The sequence below is a fragment of the Callospermophilus lateralis genome, chromosome 4, assembly GCF_048772815.1.
Source record: "Callospermophilus lateralis isolate mCalLat2 chromosome 4, mCalLat2.hap1, whole genome shotgun sequence".
NCBI classification, from domain to species: Eukaryota; Metazoa; Chordata; class Mammalia; order Rodentia; family Sciuridae; genus Callospermophilus; species Callospermophilus lateralis.
Window position 1 is genome coordinate 138,032,029 of NC_135308.1, and position 13,602 is coordinate 138,045,630.

General features: G+C 36.8%; 1 protein-coding gene and 1 pseudogene across 5 annotated transcripts in view; one reads left to right on the forward strand and one right to left on the reverse strand.

The window, feature by feature from the left end:
* The window catches only part of Poc1b (POC1 centriolar protein B), an 86,487-nt gene that overhangs the window by 41,119 nt on the left and 31,766 nt on the right, over positions 1-13,602 (reverse strand). For 4 of the 5 annotated variants that reach the window (XM_076854925.1, XM_076854922.1, XM_076854926.1 and 1 more), the window contains 3 exons: positions 3,887-3,994; positions 3,370-3,485; positions 679-812 (listed from right to left, as the gene is read on the reverse strand). In XM_076854925.1, coding sequence (XP_076711040.1) covers positions 679-812; positions 3,370-3,485; positions 3,887-3,994 — 358 coding nt within the window. The remainder of the gene's footprint in view (positions 1-678; positions 813-3,369; positions 3,486-3,886; positions 3,995-13,602) is intronic. The other variant, XM_076854923.1, reaches the window with a different exon arrangement.
* LOC143397144 (nocturnin pseudogene) lies at positions 10,713-11,785 on the forward strand (annotated as a pseudogene).

Consider the following 13,602-nt stretch of genomic DNA (forward strand, 5'->3'; position numbering starts at 1 on the left):
TGATTCTAAGCACATTGAGAAATAAGCAAAAAATGAGGCATATGGGAGGAAAAATATTACCTTTTTAAAAAGGAAAGAAAAAAAAACCTAACAAAAGCTTATAGAAAGAGAATGTGGCTTTTATGTAAGGCCACTTTCTAGAACTGATGCCCACAATGAACCAGGTTTGACTGAGTCACAGGCAACACTGGATAAGGACAACTCTCTCCTAAGAAGTATCACAGAAAACCAGTGAAGTCAGGCTCACTACTAAGGCTGGAGAGTGAAAGTGCTGGGCTACCTTACCAGGGTTCTCCTGCTAAACTCACCAATCAGAGGAAGCAAGGGGTGTGGGAGGCTATTAAAGCTAGTGAAACAGGCTCCACATGATAGAAAGATCAGAAGTAATAAATAAACTAACCACCATTTAACTAGTCACAGTGTGCTACATACTGATGAAGACAGTGCCATTTACTTAATGGTCATTGAAAAATATTGACAAGAATTACAATAAATGGTGTTTCTAAGAGTTATTTCTAGAGCAAAAAAACATAGTCTTGGAAATAAATTTTTTTTTTTTTTTGGTTTGGTGATAATGGCAAAGTATGCTACAACCTGGAAAAACAATAAAGGCATATAATAAAATGGATCAAGATTTTAAAATGCATATTATTTAAAAAGCAAAAATCTTAATAATACCGTATGTCCTTGAAGTGTATATATGAGTCTTCCTTCTAAGAGATCCAGAATCTTAAGTGTACCATCTGAAGAGGCAGTGATCAGATAGTTACCCGAAGGATGGAATGATATACTATTAACTCCACAGCTGTGAACTAATTTGTAGAAAATCAAAGTAAAAATTCTGGGAACAATTATTTTTTTATTATGTCATATGATCTTTAATATCTTCATAGTTGCATTTCAATACAATTTATTTTTCTTTATAATAATTATACATATGGACTATAATATATGTACATCATTATATGTATGTTACAAGGCAAAAGAAGGCCCTTTTTACCTTATAGCAATTTTAGTTTGAAAACAAGAATCAGTTACAGGCCATTTTCCCATAACACCAACATTTTTTATACCTAAGATAAATATTTTGACCATACCCAACATTAAGCTTCCAGTTAATGAGACAGAATAACTTTGTGTGAGAAGTCAGGTATAGAAACTGACATTGAATTCTGAATCTCAAAAGAGTTATATGAGTCCAACTAGATATCATAACTGGTAGAAAACGATTTCCTACTGTGCCTATGTATTGAAACTAAAAGAGAAGTGAGTTATAAAGATAATCTTATTGACCACATAACTGTAAAGTCTTTGGCTATATCACCTATATAATTAAGAGTCAATTGCAAACAGCTCATATAAGGTATATAACCTAGCCTCAAATTAAATTTAATAACCAATTAGGGGCTTGGGATTAAGGGTACAGAGTGTAGAGATATATGTGCAAGGCAAAATCCTGCCACCGAGTCTGAGAATTCATTTCTAGATACCATCCTTCCAATAGGAGGCAGTACAATGCAGTGATCAAAACTTGGTTCTTCCTTGCACTTTGTCAGCAGAAAGACCTAAGACAGTTCTAGCAATTATTTAAGAAAGTTACTGTCTTTAAGACTCAATTTCCTTATCTTTATTTTTTTTTCATTTCTGTAGTAAGTGTTTATTTTTTTTTAAATTAATTTTTATTGTAGGTTGTTCAAAACATTACATAGTTCTTGATATATCATATTTCACACTTTGATTCAAGTGGGATATGAGCTCCCATTTTTACCCCATATACAGATTGCAGAATCACATCAGTTGCAGAACCATTGATTTACATATTGCCATTCTGGTGTCTGTTGTATTCTGCTGCCTTTCCTATCCTCTACTATCCCCCCTCCCACCTCCCCTCCCCTCTTCTCTCTCTACCCCCTCTACTGTAGTTCATTTCTCCCCCTTATATTTTTCCTCCTTTCCCCTCACTTCCTCTTGTATGTAATTTTGTATACCCCTGAGGGTCTCCTTCCATTTACATGCAATTTCCCTTCTCTCTCCCTTTCCCTCCCACCTCTCATCCCTGTTTAATGTTAATCTTCTTCTCATGCTCTTCGTCCCTACTCTGTTCTTAGTTACTCTCCTTATATCAAAGAAGACATTTGGCATTTGTTTTTAAGGGATTGGCTAGCTTCACTTAGCATAATCTGCTCTAATGCCATCCATTTCCCTCCAAATTCTATGATTTTGTCATTTCTTAATGCAGAGTAATACTCCATTGTGTATAAATGCCACATTTTTTTTATCCATTCGTCTATTGAAGGGCATCTAGGTTGGTTCCACAGTCTTGCTATTGTGAATTGTGCTGCTATGAACATGGATGTAGCAGTGTCCCTATAGTGTGCTCTTTTTAGGTCTTTAGGGAATAGACCGAGTAGGGGAATAGCTGGATCAAATGGTGGTTCCATTCCGAGCTTTCCAAGAAATCTCCATACTGCTTTCCAAATTGGCCGCACCAATTTGCAGTTCCACCAGCAATGTACAAGAGTACCCTTTTCCCCACATCCTCGCCAGCACTTGTCGCTGTTTGACTTCCTAATGGCTGCCAATCTTACTGGAGTGAGATGGTATCTTAGGGTGGTTTTGATTTGCATTTCTCTGACTGCTAGAGATGGTGAGCATTTTTTCATATACTTGTTGATTGATTGTATGTTCTCCTCTGAGAAATTTCTGTTTAGGTCCTTGGCCCATTTGTTGATTGGGTTATTTGTTATCTCATTGTCTAATTTTTTTAGTTCTTTGTATATTCTGGATATTAGGGCTCTGTCTGAAGTGTGAGGATTTCCTTATCTTTAAAATGGAGGAAATATGATACCTATTAGGAATACTGTGAGGACTTAGCACAGTGTCTGTTACATAGTGAACAATGAGTAAGCAAGAGCTATTATTATACTCAGGTGCAAAAACATTGTAGATTTATATAATTCTAATATAAGCCAAGAAAACGAACTCACTTCTCTTTTAGTTTCAATACATAGGCACAATAGAAAATCATTTTCTACCAGTTATGATATCTAGTTGGACTCATATAACTCTTTTGAGATTCAGAATTCAATGTCAGTTTCTATACCTGACTTCTCTCACAAAGTAGCTAACTAGAGTTTGAAAACCTCACAGTAACTTCTTCTTTTTAAATAGCCCTAATATTGTTTTTTAAAATCCCTTTACCTCCCTCTTCCCTTTTGCTTCTACTATTGATGGGAGCTACTACACAGTTCATGGCCAATTCAAAGGCAGCCCCTGACCCCCATGTAGAGAGCCAAACTACACCAAAGAGAGGAATGGGTGCTTCCCAGTGCAGCATTCAGAACCTGATGCTTTTGTTAACTGACTTACCTTGATAATGCTGGAGTAACTTGTTCACTCTGATATCCCAGATCCTTACACTATGATCAGAACCTGCTGAAGCTATGCATGTACCATTAGGATTAAAGTCCACGAAGTTTGCAAATCTAAGAGGAAAGATTAAGATGGACCAATATTTTGATTTCTTTACTCTTATTTCTTTTTTTTATTTGTTGTTTTTAGATATACATGAAGTAGGGCATATTTTGACATATTATACATACATGATGGGGTGCAACCCATTACAATTTCGATCCCATTCTTGTGGTTAAACATAATGTGGAGTTTCACTGGTTATGTATTCATATGAGTATAGGAAAGTTATGTCCAATTAATTCTATTATCTTTCCTATTCCCATTACTCCTCCTTTCCCTTTATTCTCCTTTGTCTAATCTAATGAGCTTCTATACTTCCCTTCCTTATCCTCATTTCTTTTTAAAAATGCTACAAAGACATGTCTCCTTAGCAAACTGATCCATACAAACATGTACAAAGGAAGGAACTTACCCTACAGAATCTGAGAGGTTATTAACACACTGCTTATTTGTGGTATCCCATATTTTAATAGTTTTATCCTCACTGCATGATACAATTAATCTTCCATCAGGTGAAAATCTAGAAAGCAGAGGAAATAAGATTCTGTTTGTAAAAAGTTCCCAACAGTTACCACCCTACACTGCCACAGCATATGCAAGTCACGCTGTATATATGGCACACCAGGCTACTTTTACCACACCATGGGCCAAGTCATATTCTACAACCAGCATCTTTCTAACCAAACATCATTTGATGAACAATATTCACAAACCCTGAAAGGTGAAAATATGATATGTAGACTAACCAATTTTCTTTTTATTCTTTTATTCAAATAATTTAGTTTTATGGTATTTAGTTTTTTATTCAACTCTGCACACCTTCCAAGCCAACTACCTTGTATTTTTAAAGTACTGTATTTCTTTCTTCTTTTTCTGTCATTTTTCAGTGTTATCCATATGACTCAAGAGAGCCTTTTCTACTCATCCTACCAATCTTCAGCAAAGCTTTTTGTAAGAAAGGGATTGGTGAGAATTAAATTAAGTGACATCAACCAAAAAAGAAACTAACTCCTGGAACCTATAACTTCCAGGATGTGGGGAGGCCAGAGAGCTCCAGTGGACTGAAAGTAGGACAACTCGTGTAGACAGAAGAGAAGTTCCTTCATGGACAAACCTATCCCCACAGGCTCTATTAGCAAACACGAGGAAGATCTCAGACACCTCCTCCACTGCTTACTGCTTTTCAGCTGTCTGTTCTTCTCAGACTTTTTTTTTTTTTTTTTAAAGAGGGCCAAACAGAAAATGAAAGAAAATTTTGACTATTAGGAAACTATGAATAGGTATGTTTACTTTTAACATTCAGCAATACCAAAAACAAAAAACAGATTTAAGTCATAGGCTGATCACGTTTCAATTTCCTTTAGTTTCCTTCTACACCCAGAGTCCAGATTATTGTAAGTCATTAATTAAGGGTGTGGAACATAATTGGAAGTTTCTTTTCGCACCAACACCCCCATCCCACTCTTAAGGTTGACCTAAAAATAATTCTTCCTGAGAGAAACTTTGAATCTGGCATTTATGATTCACCATGTAAGAAGAAGGATTAAAAAAAGAAATGTAATTAAGTTCTATGTGAAATAATCTTTCAAAACTCAATGAAAATAGTCTTGTAAGTTAATCTTCCATGCTGTATAAAATCCATCTGATTTTATAACTGATAGTATTTTATTAATCTTTTTCTCCAGAAAATGTATAAGAAAATAAAAATAAAAGAAATATAGAGAATAGTATTACAGAAATGCACTAACTAGAGAAAACTTATAGAAACTGGGGAAGAAAAATCTACTCAGAAGCCACATGAAAATAAACTTAGCATAATAACTATAAATAACTAATGCAGGAATCAAATTGTTTCTTCTTTTTAAAAAATGACAATGTGAATAGTTGAATCATAAAAATATTTCTAAATGATGCCATTTTGAGAAAACAATAAAGAAAAATGTCTAATAAAATGGAATGATCATATAATAACAAAGTACAGAAATTTCAGAGCAAATCCTACCTCTATCATCACACTAATATCCTACTCTCATTTATTGAGCACATGTTCTAGAATGGTTCTTAATATTTTACCTATAGCAACTAATTTAATTTTCAAAATAATCCTATAAAACAAGGTGCTATTGCTTGCCTTGATTTACATTTGAATAAACTCGGCACATAAAGTTTAGGGAACTGCCAGTCATGTGGTCAGTAAGGAGAGTTTGAACCAGGTTTGAACAAGGCTGTTTCCATAGCCCAACTTCAGAACTAATTTGCTAAAGTCTCCGACAAAAAAAAAAAAGAAAGAAAGAAAGAAAGTGTTTTCTACTGCCCAAATTATCTAGAACACTGAAAATTCCAGGTGGCTTCTGTGGAAACCACAGATTGTTCTAAAGTAAATGGATATGGTAAGGCAGTGAGCTTAAGAGGGCCCAAACCATACTTTAATAAAAGTGCATGTGTGCTGCCACAAGCTGTAAGGAGAACAAGAATGGTTCCTGTCCTTGAGGAGTTTTAGGGGGGAGATATTCATTCACTGAGTCATTCAAAGATTTACTATGCACCTGCCAATATCCAGCACGGGCAGGACCCTGGATAACAGAAATATAGTTGTGAATAAGATTAATAAGCTCCCTGCTCACATGAAGCATTCATTCTAGGGAGGTAGAAGGACATATAAAAGATATAATTTAGATAGCAATACAAGAAATGTACCAAGCCAAGCATGGTGGTGCATGCCTGTAATCTCATCAATTTAGGAGGCTGAGGTAGGAGGATCACAAGTTCAAAGCCAGTCTCAGCAACTTAGCGAGGACCTAAGCAACTTAACGAGATCCTATCTCAAAATGAAAAATAAAAAGAACTTGGGAATGTGGTTCAGAACTAGGATCAATCCGCAGTTTAAAAACAAGCAAGCAAACAAACAAACAAAACTCACAAAAAAACCAAAAATACCAAAAAAAGTTGTAATTTGTCAACAGAAGCTTCTCTGAAGAAACAGAATTTTAAAGAAACTTGTGAATAAGGAAAAGCAGGTGATCTTGATTAGCTAAAAAATCATTCTGAGCAGAAGGGTTCAAAGTCTGGGAGTAATTTCCACACACTAAAGAGATAAGTGGGGGCCAGGCATGGTGATGCACCCTTGTAATCCCAGCAGTTTGTGAGGCTGAGGCAGGAGGATAATGAGTTCAAAGCCAACCTCAGCAACTTAGCAAGGCCCTGAGTAAATTAGCAAGACCCTGTCTCAAAATAAAAAATAAAAAAGGGCTGGGGATGTGGCTCAATGGTAAAGCATCCTTGGGTTTGATCCAACCCAGAGACAGAGATGAGAATGAGATGAGTGGAGGTGGAGACTGAGAGAAACCCGTACCAAAGGGAGTGAGTTTCCATGTTCAACATAATACACCCACAGCGGGTGTCAGGGTTAAGGCCTTTGCCCTTCTCTATATACTACAATTCCTGCATATGTTTCTTAACCTTTGGAGGGGTTGAAAGTAAAAATGGTGGTTTCTATCTCCTCTTCCCTTTTATTTTTAATCAGAGACATCAAAAATAGATTAGTATAAAAAAACAGCAACAACAAAAACCAGGCCTCTCATAGAGCTGTTAATTTCAAGAATGTTAAGATATAAAATTTAAGATATAAAATTTCTATTAAGAATTAGCAGATTTCTGACTATCCAATTCAGTACCACCCAGACGCCTTTAAAACTTCCTGAGAGTGTGTCACCAACATGGATATTAGTCAATGGTGACTAATGGATCAGCAGACAGAGACTGTCTGAAAGGCACCTGTGAAGTCAACTGAACTAATCCTTCAAGAGAATGAGGACAATCTTGTACTTTTTTCTAGAAAAACTGGTTCACATGTCCTTGAGAGTATCCCAAATTATATAACACAAGTTCTTTAACTTGGAGTCTATGAAGTTCCTGAAACAGCATATAAAATATTGCCTATGTGCATAGACAAGAGCTCTTAACACTGAGCTACAGTCCCAATTCTGCTTTGGAAATTTATTATCATTAAAATAAATTTTCTATGAAAACATATTTCCAGGCTTCAGGATTCTAAGATGAAACAAGGCAGTTACTGTTCCATGTCTCATAAGAAACAAATCATGAGCATGAGGAACTCTGAAGCCAACAGGTTTTCAGTAGGAAGAGAAACAGTCAAAGGTAGAAAATAAGATGGCCCAGTAAGCAGAGTCCTGAATTCTAGGGCTAGAACTACAACCAGCCAACTATGAAATCTTGTGAAACTCACAAACATATAGGCATAATGAGGGAGTTTGGATTGTATTCAGACCTGAAATTTTCATATATCCATTAAAAAAATTGGCAGTCTCAAAGTCTGCTTTAACAGAATTTGGTGTTTACTTATGGAAGGCGAATTCAAGGCAATCAACAAAGTGATTTTTTTTTTTTTTTAAGTGTTGGTCAGTATTAGAAGAGAAACCATCTGTTGAATGTAGTTAACAGGATTAATTCCTACAACAGCTAAGGGACAAAAATGCAAATGAAAATGATATAAAAAGAACAACTGTACCAAGAAACATGCTAATAGATTGTTGGGTCATTTACTGTTTATGTGCAAAGACTTCTTTCTTGGGATCTCTAGCCATGAGTACAACTGACTCCTGGGCATCTCCTCTCAGGTATCCTGCAGGTGCTTCCAACACTGAACTAGCCAATCAGTCCTAATCTTCCTACCCCTCTACTCCTTCAGTATTCTCTTTCTCAGTGAATGGGTTTCTCAATTCAGAAACCTAGGAGGAGTTCTGCTTGTTTCTTCTTTTCCTTCCAATTCCCCACATCCCAATCCACTATCAGGTCTTGACTCCTTTTACCATAAGTGGCCCTTCAGTCTTCTGATCTCCACAGCAACAAAAGTGATCTTTAAATCTAAAATTGGGTCACTTTTCTGCTTAAACCCTTCAATGGTTTCATATCTGCCTTGAGCAAAAGTCTGACATCCTTCCCAGGACTTGCAGTAAGTCCTCCTGGACCGGCCTCTTATCTCATCTTCATTGCCCTACTCTTCCTGGCACTGTGCTATCTTCTCTTAGGTCCTCACATGCTGTTCCTGGTGCCTCAAACCCTGTTCCCCATTCTTTACATAGTTTAAAATACACAATAGGATTTTATATATCCTTCAGTGTCACTTCCTCAGAAGCCTTCCTCAGTACTAGCACCCGCCCCAAATAGGTTAGCTCTCCAGGATGTGGTCTCACAGTGGCCCAGAGTCACATTTACATCACACTCGCCACTCAGTGTTCTGTTTGCTTCCCTCAACAGAAGATGAGAGAGGCCATACCTGCTTCATTCATAGTTATATCCCAACACAGTGCCTGGCACTGAAAAGTTCCTTGGTAAATATTTAGGGAATTAAAAATTATTTTAAAAGAATAGAGACTAATTTAATATTATATATAGCCAATGAAAGTTAATGTTTAAAATATTTTTGATTTGTTGGATACAACAATGTGAATACACTTAATGCCATAGAACTGTATGCATAAAAATGGTTAAAATGGTAAATGGTAATAGTTATATAGATGGTCCTTGACTTATGATGGCTAGATTTATGATTTTTCAACTATACAATAGTGTGAAGGCCATGCATTCAGCAGAAATGATTCTTCAAATTTTGATCTCTTTCCAGGCTAGAAATATGAGGTACAAACTGTCTCTATGCTTGGCAGCAGCAGTTCACTGTAGCTCCTAGGTATTGATGCAGTGACCAGGGGAACAACTGACAATCTACAACATATTGTGCTGTGATGCTAGGGTGTGCAGTAGGTTAGATGTATTAGAGACATATTCATCTTAATGTTTTCAGCTTATGTTGGGTTATTGGGATGTAATTCCATCAAAACAGAGAAGCATCTCTATATATTTACCATAATAAAAAAAAATCTCTGTAATTCAGAAGGTCAAAAGCTCACTTGTAATACTACCAAATGAAAATCAAAAGCCCATCTCCTTTCCCCTACAATTAATGTAGGATAAGCAATAATGTTGGAAAAGTTCTCTCATCATTAATTTCTACTTGTTTTTCTCTAAGGACATCATAAAGAAACATGTATGTCACAATATACACCACTTAAAAAATATAGGGCTACAGGGCTGGGGATGTGGCTCAAGCGGTAGCGCGCTCGCCTGGCATGCGCACGGCCCGGGTTCAATCCTCAGCACCACATACAAACAAAGATGTTGTGTCCGCGGAAAACTAAAAATAAATATTAAAATTCTCTCTCTCTCTCTCTCTCTCTCTCTCTCTCTCTTTAAAAAAAAAACATAGGGCTACAGTAATTTAAACTTTGAGAATAGTTCTAATGCAACTAAAAGAAGATAATTTTTGTACCTATACATATATTTAAAATCATAAATGTCTTCATCATTAAAGAAAAATCATTTTAAAAAACTGGTAAATATTAAAAAGTCTAAAAGTTCAGAATCTCATCACCCAAACCCAATCACACTTTATATTTTATGAATGATCAGCACCTTATCTTTTGCTCATGTATAGTCTTTTATACTATAATCATAAATTCTGAATTGTGCTCCTCATGTAAACACTTTTTCATGCCATAACTTCTATATACCACCACTTTAATGGCTTCATAATAATCTAAATATCTTTAACTGTTTTTTTTTAATTTGACAAATTGGTTCTTTCTAATTTCTTGTCATTGAAATTACACTGACAACAATAACTTTCAATACAAAAAAGGACTTATTCAATATAAATTCCTAGTTGAGGAATGACTGCAACAAAACTCTGATATTTTTACAAATGAATTTCAAAAAACCATTTTTTAAACTACATTTATAAATTATATATATATATAAAAGAGAGAGAAGAGAGAGAAAAGTTTTTAATATTTATTTTTCAGTTTCAGTTTTTGGTGGACATAACATATTTATTTTATTTTTATGTGGTGCTGAGGATCGAACCCAGCGCCCTGCGCATGCCAGGCAAGTGCGTTACTGCTTGAGCCACATCCCCAGCCCAACACTAATATATATTTTAAAAGTGCGAGTATATTTCCCAGTAGGACAACTATTTTTAAATATTTATTTAAATTAAGATACATGGTCATAAACAATGGTTAGTCCAGAAAACTCAACTATTCATTTCTTCTGGCACTAATGGCTACTGTCTCTGTAGCCACATATAATAACTTCATAGAAAGTACTGGGGTTCCCCCACCCATGATTGTCCCGCTCCCAAGACCCTTGGCACTGAGAGGTCATGTTCCCAGACAGCATGTCCCATGGGAAACGGCACAAGCAGACTCTACAGTGCTCTCACCAAGACACTGAACAGCAGCACTGCTTCTCAGCACTTAGAGTATTTGGTGTCACCTGACTCAGAACATCTGGAGCCCATTGATCCTAAAGATTTAGGAGTGCAGGGCTGTACTTATCTTCCCAGTTCCAGAGGGACTTTGTGGATCTGAGGACAGATTGCCCCAATAGCCACTCACCCATTAGGGTCATGCAATGGAACATCCTCACCCAAGCTCTTGGAGAAGGCAAGGGCAACTCTGTACAATGCCCTGCTGAAGCTCTCAAGTGGGAAGAGAGGAACTATCTTAGACTAGAGGAAATCCTTGCTTACCAGCCCAATATACTGTGCCTACAAGAGGTAGACCACTATTTTGACACTTTCATCTGCTCCTCAGTCGACTGGGCTATCAAGGTACCTTTTTCCTGAAGCCCTAGTCACCTTGTCTAGATGTCAAACACAACAATGGACCAGATGGATGTGCCTTATTTTTTCTCCAAAACCGATTCAAACTCATCAACAGTGCCAATTAGGCTGACAGCCACAATGCTAAAAAACAACCAGGTGACCACTGCTCAGACCCTAGAGTGCAAGGAATCAGGAGGACAGTTCTGCATTGCTGTCACCTACTGTAAAGCATGCACTGCATGGGAGCGGTTTCAATCCACTCAGGGCTGTGACCTTCTCCATAACCAGGAGAAAATCACCCAACGTGCCAAGATTCCCCTGATAGTTTATGGGGACTTCAACACAGAGCCAACCAAAAAGGTCTACAAACACTTTGCTTCTTCCATCCTCAATCTGAATGGTGCCTACAAGCTGCTAAGTGCCTCTCTACATGACCTGAAGATCCAGACCTGGGGGGAATGCAGGCACGCCCTGGATTACATATGGTATTCCGAACTTGCTCTGAGCCTGTAGTCGGCTCTCACTGAAGAACAGTGACCCAACTGGCTTCCATCATTCAATTACCCCTCAGACGACCTTTCTCAAGTATACAACTTCAGCTTTAATGAGGAACCTGACAGCCTTTTCTAAAAGCTGATCTGGTCTTTTTAATCACAGGAGTCTTACCCAGGGATGTTTCAGGAAACTGAAATATAGGAAGTTGCCTAAGGAAGGGTTCCCAGGTTCCGTCATGTCCCTTCCTGCATTTCCAGCATGCCCTTGGGAAAGGATCCTGTTAGTTCACAAACCCTTTCAAAGAAAACCTGTAGTGAAAAAGATGTTTGCACTCCAGTTTTAGCTTATATTATTCTCCCTCCCTTATCATTACATTTTCAATCTGCCATTTAAGGGCATTCAGCTGGGCTTGTTTTGAAGCTTTTTCAGTTTGACACTTTAAAAACCTGTGGACTTGCTTGAGTCCTCCATAGTTAACATTAAGTATGTAGAAAAATTTCCCAAGATCTCATTTCAAGTTATTTGTGAGTTTTTAAAATGTCACCAAGGTATGCACGGCAATATTTATTATTTTTATATCTTCATGTAAAACTAAATTATAGCATTATGAACATTTTTGAACCATGCAAAACATAAGCTATAAAGTAATTTATAGTAATTTTCTTAAAGCTTTAAAAAGTTTTCATCTGGTGGTCTAACAATGTGTACAAAGCAGCTGTTCAGGCTGGAGGGGGTTTTGTTATTTAAGTCTACATATCAGAACTCTGACAAATTCTTCATCAATACTCCTCACTCTGCCTCCATGTTTCCCATTATCATGTTTCTTGAAGAAATTCTAGTCAGTTTACCATTATATAATCATTGCTACGTATTGTACTTTTTCCATTGGGATAATATTGGCATACATTTGAAAGTTACTCAGTGTCATTATCACTTGTGTTGGAATGTGCTTTTCACAATAATTATTTAGGAGCTGTTATATGGCAGTGGCTAACAAAGCCAGGAACTTCTTTTCAGAGATGTGAAGGTTGTTTTTTGTTTTGTTTTTTTGATAGTGAGGATTGAGCTCAAGTGCTTTACCACTGAGCTATATCCTTAGCCCTTTTTCTTTTTTTGTTTTGAGACAGGGTCTTGCTGAGTTGCCCAGGCTGGCCTCAAACTTGTAATACTGTTGCCTCAGCCTCCTGAGCTGCTGGGATTACAGGCACCACCGCCCTCAGCCAGAGATGGAAAACTTTATAGAAAGCCTGTAATTGGGCTGTCATAGAAAGTTTCTAAGAAAGCCAAATGACTGTGGTTTAAAACATCTACAAAGAAGACTGTAAGCAGTTAAAAAATAACCTGTAATTCTCAACCATCAGAAATAAAAGTGATAAAGGTAACAGGTGAATCCTCTTCTAAACAACATAATCCATCAGCAATAAACTGGTAAATATTTTATTGTATGAATTGTAAATATTTAAGATTAATAAATGGCCTTTTAAAGCTAGATGAAGAAGAGGAGGAGGAGGAGGAGGAGGAGGAGGAGGAGGGTAAGTACTGGGCACACAGACAGACACAGAAATTTAATTATGTAAGCCCATGGCACACATTTAAAATCCTCATACTAAATGAAGAAATGACTCCGCTGATCCTCTACATTCATTTAGATACCCTGAACATTCCCTGGGAGTGGTATCACTTAGCCAATTTTTAATGTTTGCTTGTTTAATTCATATACAATTTTGTAAAATACATGGTATGAAATAAACACCCAACTTTATATTTTTCCAAAAAGAAATCTAGTTATCTTCATTACATATTAAGGGTTGGGGATGTAGCTCAGTGGTAGAGAGTTTGCCTAGCATATGCAAAGCTCAGGTTCAATCCCCAGCACTGAAGAAAACAAAACAAAACAAAACAAAAAACATATTAAATAGTCTGTAGACTTCCTCACTAATTAGAAGTGTCAT